General features: G+C 40.5%; 1 protein-coding gene across 2 annotated transcripts; it reads left to right on the top strand.

Moving 5' to 3' along the window:
- Window positions 1-372: 372 nt before the first annotated feature.
- LOC146555707 (proline-rich protein 5-like) lies at window positions 373-20,055 on the top strand. Of its 2 annotated transcripts, XM_085251630.1 has the most exons (10): window positions 373-624; window positions 5,617-5,699; window positions 8,941-9,108; window positions 9,828-9,908; window positions 10,474-10,580; window positions 12,504-12,595; window positions 12,666-12,806; window positions 16,827-16,971; window positions 17,108-17,413; window positions 19,515-20,055. In XM_085251630.1, the coding sequence occupies exons 2-10, from the start codon at window positions 5,674-5,676 to the stop codon at window positions 19,868-19,870; spliced, it is 1,422 nt and encodes a 473-aa protein (XP_085107756.1). In that variant the 5' UTR covers window positions 373-624; window positions 5,617-5,673; the 3' UTR covers window positions 19,871-20,055. The 2 variants fall into 2 exon arrangements, with proteins under 2 accessions (XP_085107756.1, XP_085107755.1); XM_085251629.1 differs by lacking the exons at window positions 373-624; window positions 5,617-5,699 and adding an exon at window positions 6,821-6,945.

Below are 20,055 nucleotides of genomic sequence, written 5' to 3'. Positions count from 1 at the left end.
TTTGCAAGGCTTTTATTCATTTATTGGTTTATTTTACTTGTGGATCGACCTTCCATCTCATCTTTGCACCCCGTGCAAACTTTTCAGTGTCCCACAATCGAAGGAGTGGAATCTTTAAAAGATCAAGCCTCGGCTCTTTTCACCAGTGGCAGTACACGTGCATGCCATGTAGGCCTACCTGTAGGTGTTTTGTGTGTGTAGTTCACACTCCGGGCACACACACGCTAAATCACAAACATTTTCCATATTCTACCGACCCTTGCACACACACAGCATTTACGCACACACACCCCCACACACCAGCCTCCTCCTCCTCTCTCTTTCTCTCTCTCGGTTTCTCACTTCCTCCCTCTCTTTCTCTCTGTCGGAGAGTGACTTAAACCGCACTGACAGCTCACAGCTCACGCTGGCTGCTGTCTGATCCTCATATCGGATCTTTTTAGGATCGCGTGCGCCACCTTTACGCGCTCCTGTCTGGGCTGACAGGTTGGAAGGGTGCGCTGTTATTTCCCATCCTATGGAAATCCAGTCCTCACAGAAAAGCTGGAGTTACCATTAGCTTTGCTACGCCATTTAAACTCAAGGAGTACTTGCTTTAATGGAGCGAGGTAGACGTCTGCAAAAGTGAGTATTACCTACTCTGACCCAAGTTAAGAAGAGGTGTTATCCACTAGCTGCTCGTGGTTTGTAACGAGAGAAGAACAAATACAATATATAGCAAGCACGTCTCAGATATTGAACTGAGCCCAATATATGTAACCCATATAATATGATATGGTATAAAATTATGGGTTCTCCTTTAAATGCTTTCCTACCAGGAGCTATCTTTACGCGCCATGGTACCCTATTTCTGCGTATTGCATATTTTAGACCCGTATTGCATACTAGCTGCCCACGGGATGACAGGACAGCCTGTCTTGATGAGTGCATGTCAGAGCAGGATACTTCTTAAGCAAATATACACCCGTGGTTTCCTTTTTTATATACATCAGGACCTCCAGTTTGTGGTTTGGTTTTCTACCAGAGTGGCTAGTGCAGCAGACAAACCTGCTGCAAGACCCAGACATTTATTTCAGCACTTGTCTGGTGCAAGGGTTGTAATTTCCCTGCCGTGCTGCCATTCTGCAGAAAGAAATGTGTGCCCATGTGTGTTTGTATGTGCGTGTGCATGTGTGTATTTTCCAGTTGAAGCAGATTAAGGGTGTTAATTTTCAGCACCAGGGCCCCAGATATCTACTTAGTCCAAACTGTCTGTTGGTGAGTGAGAGTAAAGGAGGAGGCTTTACACAGAGAGAGGTCAGGCTTTAAATGAGTGGGAGAGGGCTGGTTTTGTTTCATGCAGTGCTCATGAAATACTGACCAGATGCTGAATGAAAAATGCTCTGTAGCCCTCATAACCACAATCCATGAAACCACAGTCCCTGTGCCCCAAGCAAGCCATTATACCACTCTGTATTGTGGTGCAAGAAAGAGGCAGAAGCAGACAGGAGTGCTTGCAGACCAAGGTTTAAGCCTCGGTTCATGTGTATCATTCAGTTCGGATACATTTTCAAGAGCACGGCCAAGTGTAAGCTACCAGAGCCTCTGTGAGCCATAGACAGCCATCAAAGGAAGTTGTGCCTGTTCTACTCACTGGATTTTAACCATACATTAACATTAGCAGCTCTGACACTGAAAGCGGTGACTTTCCAGCCTCCTAAGTGTTTGACCTTGATTTCTTACTGAGCGTGTGCTTCATGTAAAAATGAGTCAAAAATAAAACAATGAAAATATGATAGCTATGAAAGTCCTGCTAGTTCATATAACTGCAGCTGTCAGGCAATAAAAGATCATGGTGTATATTGCATAGCGGCAAATACAGTTTCCAGGAACTGAAGGACGAACCACTGGAGAGTGATTGCACCTGTGTTTTAATTTAAATAGGTCATGAGTACCCTGATCATGACCTGTTTCACCTAATCACCAGTATACAGTGGGGCAAAAAAGTATTTAGTCAGCCACCGATTGTGCAAGTTCCCCCACTTAAAATGATGACAGAGGTCAGTAATTTGCACCAGAGGTACACTTCAACTGTGAGAGACAGAATGTTTAAAAAAAAATCCATGAATTCACATGGTAGGATTTGTCAAGAATTTATTCGTAAATTAGGGTGGAAAATAAGTATTTGGTCACCTCAAACAAGGAAAATCTCTGGCTCTCACAGACCTGTAACGTCTTCTGTAAGAAGCTTTTCTGTCCCCCACTCGTTACCTGTATGAATGGCACCTGTTTGAACTCATCATCTGTATAAAAGACACCTGTCCACATCCTCAAACAGTCAGACTCCAAACGCCGCCATGGCCAAGACCAAAGAGCTTTCGAAGGACACCAGGAAAAGTATTGTAGACCTGCACCAGACTGGGAAGAGTGAATCTACAATAGGCAAGCAGCTTGGTGTGAAAAAATCAACTGTGGGAGCAATCATCAGAAAATGGAAGACATACAAGACCACTGATAGTCTCCCTCGATCTGGGGCTCCACGCAAGATCTCATCCCGTGGGGTCAAAATGATCATGAGAACGGTGAGCAAAGATCCCAGAACCACACGGGGGGACCTGGTGAATGACCTGCAGAGAGCTGGGACCAAAGTAACAAAGGTCACCATCAGTAACACACTACAACGGCAGGGAATCAAATCCCGCAGTGCCAGACGTGTTCCGCTGCTGAAGCCAGTGCATGTCCAGGCCCGTCTGAAGTTTGCCAGAGAGCACATGGATGATACAGCAGAGGATTGGGAGAATGTCATGTGGTCAGATGAAACCAAAGTAGAACTTTTTGGTATAAACTCAACTCGTCGTGTTTGGAGGAAGAAGTTGCATCCCAAGAACACCATACCTACTGTGAAGCATGGGGGTGGAAACATCATGCTATGGGGCTGTTTTTCTGCCAAGGGGACAGGACGACTGATCCGTGTTAAGGACAGAATGAATGGGGCCATGTATCGTGAGATTTTGAGCCAAAACCTCCTTCAATCAGTGAGAACTTTGAAGATGAAACGAGGCTGGGTCTTCCAACATGACAATGATCCAAAACACACCGCCCGGGCAACAAAGGAGTGGCTCCGTAAGAAGCATTTGAAAGTCCTGGAGTGGCCTAGCCAGTCTCCAGACCTCAACCCCATAGAAAATCTGTGGCGGGAGTTGAAAGTCCGTGTTGCTCGGCGACAGCCCCAAAGCATCACTGCTCTCGAGAAGATCTGCATGGAGGAATGGGCCAAAATACCAGCTACTGTGTGTGCAAACCTGGTAAAGACCTATAGTAAACGTTTGACCTCTGTTATTGCCAACAAAGGTTATGTTACAAAGTACTGAGCTGTATTTTTGTTATTGACCAAATACTTATTTTCCACCCTAATTTACGAATAAATTCTTTACAAATCCTACCATGTGGTTTCATGGATTTTTTTTTCACATTCTGTCTCTCACAGTTGAAGTGTACCTCTGGTGCAAATTACTGACCTCTGTCATCATTTTAGGTGGGGGAACTTGCACAATCGGTGGCTGACTAAATACTTTTTTGCCCCACTGTATAGGTTTGGCTAGTTTCATGTGCAGTGCAGCACATGAAACTAGCCAAACCTATATACTTTATTTATTTATTTTTCTTTGAAGCTCCATAGTGTTTTATAAAAAGATGCATAAATGTCTGTGAATAACTTTGCATTTTTATTTTTCTGGTTTTTTTTCTTTCTTCAAAGCATGCAGTAAAAATAAAGTTGCTTTGCTCAAAACTTAAAACCATTGAAACAGTTTCAGGACAGGTGAGGATAAAGCCGACTAAAGTTGACTTGTCTGATGTATCAAGTGTGACATTCTATCTGTGTGTGTGTGTGTGTGTGTGTGTGTGCGTGTGCGTGTGTGTGTGTGTGTGTGAGAGAGAGAGGGGGGGGGGAGAGAAAGCAGGGGCATTTGAGTTTGCGGAAGGATCAAATGTCTGTCTCAACCACTTTACTGTAATTTGATTAGAATAGTGTGTCTGCTTCGCTAGTCAGGCGGGTATCAGTGAGTTTATCTGTCTGAGAACTGTTTTATAGTAAAGGGAAAAAGAAAGTACACCCTTTCTCAGTTCACCTGGTACTTACCAAGTTCTAGGATTATTTAAATGCAACAAATGACATGTTACACCGTGTCATTCTTTACTTAACAAAATAAAGCCAAAATGCTGAAGCTGTGTGTGGAAAAGTAAAGCACACACCATCATTAAAAACCATGTAGAATCACCTTTAGGAGCGATAACTTGATGTAATCGTTTTCTGTATGACTCTGTTAGTCTTCTGTCGTTGTGGAGGAATTTTGGCCCACTCCTCTTCACAGCGTTGCTTCAGTTCATTGAGGTTTTGTGAGCATCCGTTTATGCACAACTTCTTAAGGTTCCACCACAGCATTTCAGTTAGGTTGACTAGGCCATTGCAGTGCCTTGTCTATTTTCTTTTTTAGCCATTCTCTTGTAGATTTGCTGCTGTGCTTGGATCATTGTCCCGTTGCATGACCCAATTTCACCCAAGCTTTGGCTGCATGACAGACGGCTTCACATTTGACTCGAGAATACTTTGGCAGGAGTTCACGGTTGACTCAGTGACTACAAAGTGCCCAGGTGCTGTGGCTGCACAACAAACCCAAACCATCACCCTTCCACCGCCGTGCTTGACATTTGGTATGAGGTGTTTTCACTGATACATGTGGTGCTTTTCACTGTGGGCAGACTTCTCCACTTTAATCTTCTCGGTCTAAAGGACATTGTTCCAGATCCAGAAGTGTTGTGCTGCCATTTTCAGAGAGAAGACTTTCTCCCTTTAATCCTTCCCAACAAGCCACACTTGTTAAGTCTTTTTTATTTATTTTTTTTAACTTGCACTGTCATGAACTTTAACATTTAACATGCTACATGAGGCCTTTAGAGTCTCACTGCATGTAGCTCTTGGGTTCTTTGTGGCTTCTCTAAGCATTTCACAGTCTGACATTGGGGGAAATTTGCGGGGACGTCCACTCCAGGGAACGACTATCTGGCAGCTATCTCGATTGTTTTCGACTTGTGAATAATCTTTCTTACTGCAGAATTTTGGACTTTGGAATATTATGTTACAACCCTTCCCAGATTGTTACTACTGTTACACATGTGGCCACACCTGCTGATGATCAGTTGGTCAAGTACATTTAATTATGAGCACCTTTGAGACTACTTACCCTATTAATTCCTGTTTATTAGGAAAAGTACAAAATATCGTACCTATTTCATATCACTGTCCTGAGCTGAAGTATGTGGGTGTCACAATCTCTTTGTCTTGTATACGCCACACAGATTCCACTCTGCGATTCTGTAACAAAAAACTCTGTAACAAGTTTAAATATTTCAGGGAGTGAAACGAAAACAACTGTTAGTGTTTTCCTCTGTGTTCTCTTGCTGTGACATGTCAATATGTGCTCTGTGATAAAGATGTGTTTACTGAGGTTTCATTAAATTAAAACTGAATGCAGTTTTCTAATTTTTACAGAAGTTAAGTGGCTTAAAAGTCGCTGATATTAGCTGACAAAATATATATTTGTTACCTAATAATCCTAATAATGTTTCCTTTTTCAGATGTTGATTCTTCAGTGGCAGTTTCAGGGTGGTTGCTAGCCATCTGTCGAGACTAACATGGAACGAGAGGGCTCATTTAGAAGGTAAGCATACACACACACACACACACACACACACACACACACACACACACACACACACACACACACACACACACACACACACACACACACAGAGAGAGAGACACACACTTCACCAGCAAGTCCTATTCACTACACAGAGTTCCATTTTTTCCATCCTTTGAGACACACAAATGTTGATCAAAGTGAAAAACACACACACACACACACACATTCCTGAGTGACCTCATTCATGCTTTCACTCATTCAAACATCCCCATTGTTTAGTAATCAGAGGGCAGCTATTTGTCGTTAAACTCGTCCTGTTGATTTAGTGCCAAAAAAAAAAGTTTTTTACTTCCAAGTTATGTCAGCATCCTTTCGTTTATAAAGTAAATACCTTTTCCCATTAGAACAATACACACCATGTGTAGTTAAGTTGTTATTGTGAGCCTCACCATTGTGTTTTATCTTCTGCATCATCCATTTTTCAGGAGGAAGCTTTTGGCTCAAGCGTGTATAGATTCAATTTCGCTCTTTCAGAGGTGCAGCTCTGAACTTAAACTTAAAAAGTCGTCCTGACTTTGACATGAACTCTGCACAGGGATGTGTGCTGTCTTTTTGCATGTGTGACTGAGCCCAGGGCTCCAGTTTCTTGCTCTGACCCATTTATGCAGAGCTGAACTAAGATTCAGGTTGACAGATGGACCAACAGCAACTATACCTTCCATCTCCTTTTCCTTATTTATTTATACTCGGCTCAGATTTTCCATTCCTTTTTTTCTCGTGAGCTTTCGCACTTCCTTAAAATTCTTTTCATATCAGTGTGTCCGCTGATTACCGATCATTCAGTATGGAGAATACCAAAAATACTGAAGGTTCAATATTAAATAAATAGAGTCATTAGTCTGTATTTACAGCTTGACTACAGCTTCTCCCACACTCTGGGAGGCAAGTGGAAGGTAAAGCGAAATCTGTGTCACCTTTAAATCCTTCCTCTCCCTCTTGGTACCATTCGAACCTCAAAGGGTTCCTTTGTTCGCCTGACACAAAAGCTCACAGGGTCACATGCTGACCAACTGGCACAGACTGGCAAAGGGAGAAAAAGAAGGAGAGCGGTAAAGTGGGAGAGAGGAGTGGGTAGAGAAGAGCACAAAGGGTGACGGTGGGAGAGAGGGAAAGTGAAAGGATATGAGAAGAGACAGAGACAGGCCTTGTTTCATCTCACAGTCATGGAGTGGGGATATGTGGTACCTTTTCAGTTGCTAGAGTAAGTACAATACCTGCAAGTATATTTGAGGTTTTTCATATTTGCTAAACAGTGACTGCCATTTAAAGGTGTTTTTAAAATTTTTGATTCACCTGTAAATTCAGAAGTGATTGAGTAAATGTTTGATAGACATTACCCAAAAATGGACATGTGCACTTTGTTTGTTTGTTGGGTTAATTTACTAAAATTTCAGTATAATTAAAATCCAAATATTAACACTTTCATTTGCAGAAAAAGACTCACTCTTACTATCTCTAAAGCGCCTTTTCCTCTTCATCTACCTCTTTGTACACTCCTCCCACCCTTCTTTTATCTTTGTAATGTCTGTGGTTTCAATCTCTGCTTCTTCTTTTTTTTTTTTACTGTCAACGTGCTTTGTTTGCTTTTTCTGCACCTGATCCGGCATGTGTTATATACCTTTATCCACACCCTGTTTCTTACTCTCTTTTTGAGCTTCTTACTCCCAGGTCTTTCCCCACTCTGTCCTCCCTGTTTATTTTTATCCTGTTTGACTGGCACCCATCTCTTTGCTCAGTGTTTGAAAAGCAGTATCGTTCCCAAGCTAGTGTAAACATTAACAGATGGCTAATAAAAAGCAATCACCTGTTATTAAATGCTAATTTTGAAAGCCATCAAAATCTGGAATATGACTGAAGTGTATTTGCACAGCAGCTGATACTTTCATATATTTCCCCCCCTTTGTGTAGCAAAGTAACATTTTACAGTATAATAGCTTTTAATTTGCATATGCCAAAATGAAGATCATACATGTGTTTGTATTTGTAATATATAACATAGCTGCTACATTTTCAGTCCAGTCCTTGTACCTGGCTATTTTCAGTGGATTGTTTTTATTAAGCTTCTTAACAAAGTATGATCTATAAAGTATTCAAGCATAAAAAAAGTAGTCTAACTTAAAGGGTGAACCAGTGTTGGGTCTGTATATATATATAACAGGTGTATTAGCAAAGAACCAATTTTAAATGACATCTTTAGGCACTTTTTTACTAACAGCTTGTCACACATGCACATAATTCGGTTCAATTTCTTTACTTGAATCTACGAAAAAGGCCAAATATGACACAGTTTGACAGGCATGAAATAATATTCCATAGTATTCCCAAACACCTGGTAGCTGAAAACATATCTTGGCACAGTGTGCAGTGTCGCCTGAGGAAATGGGACAAATGGATGATGAAAGACAAAGTGGCAGGCCTAAAACGTATCTACAGCCAATGAACTGCACTTGAAAGTAATGTCCTTAAAAAATATGGAAAAAAAAAAAGACGTGACACAGGAGCAGAGAAGTGCATCTGACCTTTCAGTTGATCTGTCTGCAATTCACTGAAGCCATTCTTCTGGAAGGGAAAGGGAAAAAGGCTGAGGAATGCCAAATTGCACAAGAACTGGACTAAAAATCAGTTTGACTTTTTTGGTGGAGGTGGTTAGGAGCGACAGTGAGTGTCTACATCCAGCTGCAAAACGCGGTGGAAGCTCTGTCATGATTAGGGGGTGCATTTCAGCCAGCGGTGTTGGAGATGATGTCAAAGCTGATGGAATTATGAACGAAGAAAAGTACCATCGGATTTTGATCCAACATGTAATACCACCTGGAAAATTGGCAACAGTTCTTTGGCACAATGGTGATTGCAAATACACTGCAAATGCAGTAAAAGCAAACCTGGACAGGAAAACACACAAGGGAACATTTTTGGTCATGGACTGAAGAAATCTTTCCTAAGAGAGTTCACACCAAATATTGACTTCCAGGCTTGTTAGAACTGTACAAACTTATATATCGTATAAATGGTTGTACATTCAAGTGTAAATTGTTGCATCTATTTCCCATTTTTCCAGCAATATTTGAGGAAATGAAATTAATTCATTTAGATGACCTTTACAAATAAGGCTTTTCACATCATCTTTTCCAGTACACGTAAGAAATGAAAGTTGGTGCTTACAAGCATTTTCTCTTTCTTCCTGTTGGCTTTCAAGGAGCCTCCATAATAAACTGAGGTTGGGGACCGGCTCGTCCTCCAGTCTGACTGACCTCTCCCAGGCAAAGACCCCAACAGGAGGTGGGGAGAAGGGAGGAACAGAGGAGAGCAGCAGAGACAAAGGGACCCAGCAGAGGAGGGCCGGGGCTAACGCCACCTGGAACAGGTTAGCCCTGTTTATTATAACCAATGTCAGTTTATATTTTAGTGAATACTTTATTTTGTTAATGGATAAGCCATCACACATTTTTACATGAACAAGTGCTTGTGCGTGTGTTTCCTTTACTAGTGGGAAGCTCTGTCAGTGCTGTTGTCCATGCTATGAATAGGACAGTCTCCTTTCACATACACATGAAAATACATATTTTTCATGTGTATGTGGACATCAGCTCTTTCTGCCTGCCTTCTTCCCTCAGGGTCCATCACTACCACACTTTATTTCCATCCATCCATCCCTTCCTCACTCCCTCCTCCTTTTTTCCCCATTCTGCCTCGCAGGTTTCTTTCTTCTTTGGATTTCTTTCTTCTCACTCTTTTGTATGGTTGTTTCTAACGGTGTTTCTGCTTTATTCAACACTAAACAGCACAGAGTAGAAAGCAAGAGCTGTCAGTTTGCTGGGTGGCTGAAAGGCTATGTGAACAAATTAAACTGGACACAAACCTTCAGTCAAAAAGTTCATGCCCGTCTCACTGTAGTATGTTTTACCTTTCTGATGGCCTTCCTTTGGTAAAGAAACCTTTTCAAAGTTTATTTTTAACCAGTTCTTTTGAGGTGGCTTCAAGAGCTCACCGATTGTTCAAACGGCACAATTAAAATAAAATAAATGCATGTATCTGTGTCACTCTTTCTAAATGCATTTCACCTCTCCGTGTGTTTATTTCTAGCATCCACAATGCAGTAATCTCAGTTTTTCAGAGGAAGGATCTGGGAGAAAATGAACTCTACAATCTGAATGAAGGTGTCAGGTTAGCTGTCTAGTTTTATGTCTCTTGCTGGCCTTTACACCAGTACCCTGAACTTTTAGCTGATTTGTATTTTAGAATATTTGATTAAATTATCACTGCTAAAGCTTTGATTTCCCATCTTACCTTACTGCAGCAGAATATTTCTTACTTGAAACATATATAAACAAGCTTACAGGCATGTTATACTGTTCATAAATTGGATTTACCTTAAAATTGCTTTAAAGAAGAGACACTGTAACCTTGAAATTAGATGGAAATGCAGCATCTGTCATTTTAGTGTATTTAATCACACAGTGTTTGTTCTTTGAGCTGCTGATGTTCAATCATGAGCCAGTGCTAGCCTTTGCTAACTGTGGAAAGTTTTATTGAAATTTCCAGATGTTATGCATGCAGTGTGAGCAGCATCTTTTCTCATTTCCTGAGTCTGATGTTCCGTAAACACAGCATTCTGCAAACTCATTACGTCTGGTTCATTTCCAAGGAGGTATCGCTGATGATGTGTGACTGTAAGCATATCGCTTCATGTCCAGTATCCACTCATGTGCTGTTATTATAACCATTGCAGGCAACTGCTTAAGACTGAGCTGGGCTCCTTCTTTACTGAGTACCTTCAGAACCAGCTGCTCACCAAAGGAATGGTTATTCTGAGGGACAAGATTCGCTTCTATGAAGGTAAACACAAATTATTGAGAAAATAGACAGAAAGTGGGACGTATATACAGAGTGAGAAATTTGAACCTTTATTTCTATGATGGTATATCATGTTTTGAATAAAGAAATGGCTGCCAGAGACTGGTGTTTAAACAGTTTGATTACAAGCTTAAAATATAGACATAAAAGGGTAAAAATAAAATCAGGGTTGTCCCTTTAACCTTATAAAATATTTCTTTAAAGCGGTCAGATGTCAGAGCAAATTTACATGGATAAAATCTCTAAATATGCAAGTTCGTAAGTTTTTAGTTTGGATAAGAATGGCACAAACACAGGTTTTCAGGGAAATTGAAAAAAAGCACCCAATAAAAGAGCTACAGGCTCTGTAGGCTTCATATTGAATGTTAAAGTTCATCACATTATGATTTGTTTGGAAGGAAAAAGTCCCTTGGTAGCACAGCTTAGGTTTGCAAAGTTGTATCTGAACAAACCACATGACTTCTGGAACAGTGGAGATGTTTGGAGATAATGCACTTCGCCATGTTTGGAGAAAACCAAACACAGCATATCAGCACAAGCACATCATACTAACTGTGAAGCACGGTGGTGGAGGCGTGATGATTTGGGCTTGTTTTGCAGCCACAGGACCAGGACCAGGAGTTGACCATTAACTGTGAGGTCATCTGTTCAACAGACAGCTAAAGCTTAGACAAAAGTGATCCAGAGTACAGCAACAAATCTGCAAAAGAAAAGAATCAAATTGTTGTAATGATCCACTCAGAGCCCTTTTTTTTTCTTTTAAACATTTTATTTATTTTTAACAGCAGAGTGTCCTGCAAAACCTTTTTTTTTCCATATGACTGTACATGTCTAAAGCTCTGATATATCAGAGCCAATTACCAGGGAGAAACTCAACAAAAGAGCAAGTTCAGAAATATTAATCTAAAGACTGCAAAAATGTGTATTAGCTGGACGTTTAACACCACCTGTATCTGCTTCTCAAGTAAATTGTGTGTCCTTCATTTTAACGGGGAAAAAACAACCTTTCGTGTCATCTAGGTTACTTATTTGCAGAGATATTTTTTCACCACGGTAAAAAAATTCTACAAAATTCTTTGCTGAGTCTTTAGTTTCAACTCCTTTGTTCATAGCCGACAAAGCCTTCTGGCTTTGATGAGGTGTTCACACTACCAGTAGTTTGTTTCAGGGGAAGTCCGAGATTAGTGTTTTATCTTAACATGACACAAGTCTAGTCTCTAATGGTTTCAAACAGGGCCAAATAATAACTTACTAAAGAAATTTCTAGATGCAGAGGTAACTGCATTAGTTAAATATTACTTTGACTGGTAAGATCGTGGCATTTTTCTGCACAAGGACACACAGAAACACACACTGATGCACACACACAGGTAGAGTGAGAGAAAGGTATTTTGTACTGTGGTAAATGTGTGACCTTTATTTGAAGCACTGCTGAATTGATATAACGCACACACTCTGATGGTGACAGATTTGTGTGACAGAACCGTCATCACAAAACCAGACAGGAAGCGATCCTTTACGTCAATAAGTAAGAAGGTTTGCGTGTGTGTGTGTGTGTGTGCATATGCAGAAAAATGTCCCACCAGAAATAAAAGAACAAAGCTGTAAAGTTGCTATCTGGATTATCAGATCTGTTTTTTATAGGTCAATAAGTATTTTTGCAATGACACATTTTTTTAATCTTCTGCCTCTGAACTCTGCCCTTGTGTCAAACAATGAAGCCGTGATTATAGTTCAAACCTTGAGCTTGAATTCAAGGACTCCAACAACAGTATTACATTAACTATTTGGAAACTACAGCCACTTTTATGCATAGTCCTTTAAGCATGCTTTCCACAATCCCAATATCTTTTTCCTACATCAGTCTTGATACTTTTATAACTGATCTGCCTGGTTGTATCGCAGGTCAAAAGTTGTTGGATTCTCTGGCTGACACGTGGGACTTCTTCTTCTGTGACGTTCTGTCCATGCTGCAGGCCATCTTCTATCCTGTACAGGTACACATTCTTGCAAACAAGTACTCCAATTAAAGGCCTTCATCACATTGAAACGTGTATATATCATCAGGGAAAGGAGCCATCAGTCCGTCAGCTGGCTCTCCTTCACTTCAGGAACACCATCACCCTCAACCTTAAACTAGACGAGGCGCTCTCTCGGCCCCGGGCCCGAGTTCCTCCCTCCATCATACAGATGCTACTAATACTACAGGTGAGCACACTTTTGTGGTCTGCCTCTCCCATCGTCTTCGTCTGATAATCTCTCGTGCTATCTCTTATATCAGTGTGCACCATTTAACACTGATATCCATGACTTGATGACTGTGACATGAGAGAACAGGGTAAATGGCAACAGATGAGTGGAATGAGTGAGGTGGATCCAGGTACAGACACAGATGAGGAGCCAAACTGAGCTTAAGGAAAAGTGAGCCTTTATTTTGGGGCTGACACTCACAGCCAAGAAGCAAGACAAAATCAGGGAAAATCTAAACTTAAACTGGGAAACAATAACTAAGACTTTCACTATGACTTTGAGAATGAAAACCATGACAGGATGTGGGGTAGGTAGCACAGACGACGCGACAGTGAACAAAGGGAGACGGAGGACTTAAATACACACATGAGGTGATCAGGAGAAGTGGAGACACATGAGGACACAGCTAACTCGAATGAAACATAATGACAACACAGGGGAGAGTAACACTGGACACACTAACACGAGACACGGACCTTCAAGGTAAAACAGGAAACATGACAGGCACAGACTAGACACTGAACTAAACCTATGAACAAAACTCTTAACTAGAATAACACTGAAACTTAGGATTATAATGTTCAAAACAGGACAACTAAAGACTTAGAAAATAAACCATAAAATAGAAAAAAACACCAAAATACAAGAAACTGAAAAAAGTGGGTCAAAATGACCCAGAACCAACAGGCAAGTGTGCTTGGTTACACCCTTATCGACCACTTAGCGCTAACAGGAGGACAGACATTTGTTTAGAACTCTTAAAGATGTCGAAGAAGCAAGCTCCTTTAAGCAATTACTTTGGTGTTCCTCCACCTCCAATGAAATGTCAGGAGTCCGAACCGCAAAAGAAGTGCGTATTCTCGGAAAAGTGGTTTCAGGAGGTGAGCTGGTTTCAAACAAATGATGAACGCACATATATGCATAATATGCCGTGAAAATCCCACTCTAGCAGATAAAAACAGTGCCTTTTATGTTACATTAAAGGCACTGTTTTTGTCCACTTTCCCGAGAATACGCACTTCTTTTGCGGTTCGGACTCTTTCTGACATTTCTTTGGAGGTGGAGGAACACCAAAGTAATTGCTTAAAGGAGGTTGTTTCTTCGACATCTTTAAGAGTTCTAAACAAATGTCTGTCCTCCTCCTGAAAATCTTATGTACGCAAACGCGCATTGCAACTTCTTATCTGGTGCGCGTCTTTTATTTTGAAAGCGCACCTGCAGACCACTTATGTGCACCCCTGTTAATAGACCACACATTTAAACCAGCCACACTTTAAACTTTAACAACATCTAAATTAATTTTTTTTTAAGTCATACATCATAGAGTTGATATGAGAAGAGGATTTGCTAAAGCATTTAATTGTACCAAACTGTAAATGTGCTTTTTAATGCCCCTATGTCGTGCTAACAAGCTAACATACTAGTCTGGGGATTGACTCACTTTTGGAGCGTTGCAGTGCTTCTCAAGTAGGCCCAGAAAATATGGGTGTGTCTTGTAACTGAGGTAGCCATGTGAGCTTTCCTCTTCTGTCACCTATTGGTTTTTATTTTACTTTGTCTCTTCTTCATAACTTAACAATGTTTCATCAGCCTGTAAAAAATTGTTAAAAGGAAATCAGCTAAAAACAGTCCCCTTGATTACACACAAAGATAAAAGTGTCAAAGAGTGACTAATTCTCAGAAGGATACAGAGGAGACCAGATGAATACCATGAAAAATGTAGGTGTTGCTTAAGTAACAACAGCTGTGGTACTTTCTCTGAATTTTGACATGGTTGGAATATGTTAAAATCAAGTAAAATAGAATAAAATAAGACTAGTGTGTGGGCCATTTTTAGATATTTTACCCATCTACCAAATCTTTTAACTTAAAAGCACTTGGTACAAAGATTCCTGAGAGGTACTAGTCACAGATAAGCTGTGGTCCTGGTAGTGCATGACAGTGGGTTTACTCAGTGTTGTAGAGGATGCAGAATGGGGTTGTTTCTGTTTGGCTTAGCTTGGACATTATTATGATGACTAATTGACCCAAATCTGGTCCTTCCAGATTCAGACTGAGAGGGCAAGACGAGACGAAAATAGAAAGCACAATTTATTTATTCCCTTCTTTTATTCATTGTGCACAGATATACTGCAGAGTTATTTTAGTTTGCACACAGCGAATATCAACAGAGAGCAAAGCGGGAGAAAAAGATGACAGGTAGACAAAAAGAAGGAAGGAAGTAGGGCAGCTAAGAAAAAGGCTGTTTGTAAGAGAGGTAAAATTTGGCACTGAAATAATGCAGTTTTTGCTAATTCCTCAATTCATCTGTTTGTAATTTCCCTTTCATTCTGTTAAGCCTCTGTGACGCCAGTTCACTGAAGTCTGTGCTATTTATGTGGTTTGTTTCTGTGCTGTGGTTTTCGTGCATGGGCTTAACAATTTAGAATATTGAAACTTCACTGATCTATCCCTTGTCATTTTGAGATATTGCAGTGAGGTCTGGAGCCACATGTGTCTCATGTGTTTCATGAACAATGTTGTGGAAGTAAATTTGAACTACATCCAACTGTAGAGCAGCAGTTTGGCTTTAACTGAACAGAAACACAAAATCGGAAACTTTCAAACAGCAGAAGTACTTTTGTGTTAAAGATGATTTATATCTGTGGATCAAATGACTGTGTGGTGTAAAAGATCCACTGTGCAGTTCCTCTCCGCTCGAACTTTCTTTTAGCTCATTGTTTTCACTACCATCAAGATCATCATAATACAGATTTTCAACTTTTTGTTCAGCTGCAAAAGCCGGATCTACTAAATATTGATTTAATTTCTTTTTCTGTGGTGCCCAAATGTATGCACCTGCCTGATTTTGTTTGAACAATTATTGCACACTTTCTGTAAATCCATTAAACTTAATTTCATTTCTCAAATATCACTGTGTGTGTTTCCTATATGATATATTTAACTGACATTTTTTATTGTAACAACCAACAATTCATTTATGATTCATTAATGTTGAATTGTCTGCTCTAACTGCTCTATTCCCATGTTGTTGCAGTATATTAATGGCTAACATTGTACTGTGGATGGATTGTCTCAGTTGTTCTCCTGACTGAAGTTTACAGTCCGTTTAAAGCATGCTGCGTTGCGATTGCATTTGTCCCCAACCATCGGGAACTCTCCCATTAACTTTTATTGAGTGGAAAATAGTTAGTATTCATCCTCCAGCTTCACTGTGTTTATATTATGCTAACATAGCCATGTCGCTAGCAATCACATCCTTATATACCAGCTAGCCCAACTACAGTAACCCTACAAAAGTCACTGCTTGTTTAGTTTTTTTTGTATTTGTTTATGTTGGAAGTGATAGCAGAGCTGTACGTTTTAATTTTTTCAGAAATCTGTCAGTCAGAACATGCTATATCATGTTTAGGTGGAAACTAGCGAGCTAACTTCCTGCTAACTTCTAACTCTGTTAAATTTAATAAATCCTGTTTTGATGGATGCCTGGGTGTTTAAACAATTATTGCACGCTTTCTGTAAATCCAATAAACTTCATTTCACTTCTCAAATATCACTGTGTGTGTCTCCTATATGATATATTTAACTGACATTTTTTATTGTAACAACCAACGATTTATACAGAAAAATAATGACTATTAACAAGGTTGCCCAAACCTTTGCATCCCACTGTATATGTTTATACAAGGCTAACATTCACACCAAATTGATTCTGCTATATTTAATGTGTTCTTTTCGGCCTAGCCTCTAAAGACATACATGTTTTGAACTGAAAAAAGGTTTATCAGAGATCTTTCACAGTAACTGGCAGAGTGTTTGATAAAATCACAGAAAGCCAAATAGAGAACTTTCTCTTTCCCCGGTTTTTTCTTTTTTTGCTGCTTCTAAAGTTTCCATTAGTGCCAGCCAACACACTGCAATTACCAGCTAAGACAAACTTGTGTTTTTTATGTGTATGTTTGTGTTCCTTTGATCCAGGGTGTCCATGAGTCTAAAGGTGTAACAGATGATTACCTGCGCCTTGAAGCTCTCATCCAGAAGGTGGTCTCTCCTTACCTCGGCACTCATGGCTTATATTCCAGGGATGAATCCTCCAGTATGCACTGTTCTTCCTGTCTGTTGGGTAAGTGTGTGCTTGTGTGTACTTGAAAAACTCACAAATTCCATTTTAATTCAGGCTTTCTGTGGTTTTTGCGGAATGTTTGCAATTCTAAACTAATAAGGTTTCTCTTTCTGCTTCTCTCTTTTGTCTTCGTTAGAAAAACGCCTACAGTACTCCTGGTCCTCCAAACTAAGCAGTCCTCCTGTTGTCAAAAACCCAGTGGTCCGCTCTAAGAGCTACAATGTTCCCATGCTAACCCCTGTAGTAGAGTATGACATAGATTCCTCCTCAGGGAGCGGCACAGGCATCAGGCGGCATTCGGTATGTGAGATGACGTCTTGCGTGGAGGAAAGCATCCCTAAGACAAAGTCCACCATAAGTGCCCCTGACAACAACAGTAACACCAGCACTTCGAGCCTCGCCAATCACTCCTCAGCTTCCACCACCTCTGCTTCACTTTCAGGTAGGACTATATGGCTAGAGTTAATGAATCCCTTTAAAAAGACAGTGGAACTCAAAAGTAAATATACGTGTTTTTCCTCAGCTGTGCAGCGCTATTCATCTGTCTAAATTATAGATGAGTACATATGAAAAAAACTCCACAACCCAATCAAAGTTTGGGATTTTTTTTCATGATTTCCTGAAAGATTTCTTGACTTGGATAAGTGGAAGATGCATGGATGGATCAGTGGTTCCTTGACAGAGACTGACAGTTTTTTATATGTATTTTTGACAGATTAAAAATAAGTGTTAGTGTTTTCCAATGCATTAATACAAGTGATATTTACCTTTAATTTAGGTTAAAAAAAAATTAATTAATACGTACATTTTGATTCTTACTAAACTAGGAGTAACACTTCTTCTGCACAAAAAATATTACAAAACTGAATGGATTTTGGTTTTGAAGTGGAGCAACATTTTAATTTATCGGGTTAACCAGATTAGCCAGAATCCAAGATGTAAGTGAGAGATAAGTTTTCAAGAATGTAGGCAGAGTGGAGATTTCAGGCCATAATGCACAGACTTGCATTTGGAGAAAACCTGTGAAATGCTGTGCCAGGACCTTAAGAGAGCTGTGCATAAGTGAATCTCAACAAACCTCAAAGAACTGAAGCAGCACATGTGCATTTTGGTTTATTTCTGTTAAATAAATGTGTTGCTGTTCAGTTGAGGTTGTGTCTGAGGTCCTGGTAGGAACCTGATATATTTTCTTATTATGTCCTGGTATTTAAAACCTTAGAATTGACAGGGGATGTACTTTATTTTTACAATGACTGTCGATTACTGGAAGGGAGTAGTACTGAATACATTTATGAATTTTGAAATGAGCATGGTGATGTTGAAAAACAGAAGTGACAAAAAATAGAGAATTAGGAATAGCTTATATTACCAAGAAAAAAGGAAACAGAGACAAATCTTCCTTATTTCTTCTTCGTTGTCGTCTTCTTTTAACTAGTCTCGCTTTAGTAGTCATCAAAGGGTAATCTGCCTCCATCTCACCCTGTCCCTGGCATCTTCCTCTGTCACACCAACCTTCTGCATGTTCTCCTTTTGCTACATCCATGAACTTTCTATGTGGTCTTTCTTTTTTCCTCCTGCCTACCAGTTCCTCTTCAACGTCCTTTGTTCAATATATCCTCTGTTCCTCCTCTGTACACGTCCAAAGCATCTTCTGCCTCTCTCTGCCATTCTCTTCGTCACCTCTCTTATACACTGTCTATGACTTTGGATGGGTGACTCTAGCTATTTAAACTCATATAACTTCACTATCACTACTTTTTTCAGCTTTTTTGTTACACCCGTCTCCCTCTCATTCTCACACATGTATTCTGTTTTGCTTCCACTGACTTTGATTCCTCTTCTCTCCAGAGCATGCTTCCACCTCTCCAGGCTCTCTTCCAACTGCTCCCTACTCTCACTACAAATCACAGTGTCCTCTGTAAACGTCATGATGTATGGAGACTCCTGCCTAACCTCATCTGTCAGCCTGTCTACCATCATTGCAAACAAGAAGTGGCTGAGAGCCAATCACTGATGTAATCCCAGCTCCACCTTGAACCCATCAGTCTTTCCTTCTGCACACCTCACACACTGTCTTGCTCTCCTCATGCATGTCTAGCACCAGCCTCAGATTCTTCCATTTGTTACAATTTTACAGAAATATAAAGAAATGGAGTGAGATTTAATTGCCGTATTCTTGAAAAAGTAGGATGCATGCTGTGTAGGTTTTTCACATTAAGGTCAAACTATATTATGTTACGAAATCTCTCAGAGCTGTGAGACAGACTGTGGTTTGAGATGTTTAGTGAGGTTAAAAGTAACAGGCAACATGCTCTGCAGAGGCAGCAGTGTAAATCCTGAAATCACTGGAGTTATCTGGTGATGTTTCTACCATCCCATGATGCATCTGCTATACAGTGAAATCTAGACAGAAATGCTTAATATTGGCACAGCTTTATTATTGGAATCTTTGATCCAAATGTATTTTTTGCTAACAAGCTACAGTACAGAAACGTAGAGGAAAATCAGTTTCACCTCCAAAAGTTTTGCTTTACTTTGTGCAGACGGTGCAACCTCCAGCCAGAAACTCCGAACCATAGGTGCTGGAAGCCAAGCAGCTCCCCACCCTACCCAGCGTCAGCAACACTCCCCTAGCATCTTCCCCGAGCCTTCCCCAGACGAGGACACACATTGCACTGGCTCGCTGGAGTTCGACTCTTCCTCCTCCTCCAAGGTTCTGGCTCAGGACACCAGCTCTGGTCCCAGTCCTTCTTCCAGTCCGGAGATGATGATGGATCACATGATGGAAGATTCTCTGGACTCGGAGATGGAGCTTGATGGGATCTTCCTGAACTTCTCAAAACAATCTTCAGGAGGATCAGCGGACACCAGAGACAGCAGCAAGGAGAGTGTGGCATGACACACAGACCAATGTGTGTGCGTGTGTGGATGTGTGCAAACTTCACCTGTGTGATGCAGGTCTGAGCCACGACTGACATTCCTCAAACTGCTGTTTTCTAGAGACTCTAGATCTTCAGGGAATCTTTAAAACTGGATTATTTTTCTGTGTCTTGTGCTTTTTCACTAAAATCAAGTCTAATTTTA

Source organism: Mchenga conophoros, linkage group LG17 (assembly GCF_057382185.1).
Source record: "Mchenga conophoros isolate Kocher_MC1m ecotype Shallow Benthic linkage group LG17, M_conophoros_male_GT1.1, whole genome shotgun sequence".
In the NCBI taxonomy this organism is placed as follows: Eukaryota; Metazoa; Chordata; class Actinopteri; order Cichliformes; family Cichlidae; genus Mchenga; species Mchenga conophoros.
This window is presented reverse-complemented; position numbering and strand designations above follow the sequence as displayed.

Excerpts from the sequence above, each read along its gene's own strand:
- LOC146555707 (XM_085251629.1), top strand. The coding sequence starts at position 6,908 with ATGGAGTGGGGATATGTGGTACCTTTTCAGTTGCTAGA. Across the intron at positions 12,807-16,826 it reads AGATGCTACTAATACTACAG|GGTGTCCATGAGTCTAAAGG; the intron begins GTGAGCACACTT and ends CCTTTGATCCAG. Across the intron at positions 17,414-19,514 it reads CACCTCTGCTTCACTTTCAG|ACGGTGCAACCTCCAGCCAG; the intron begins GTAGGACTATAT and ends TACTTTGTGCAG.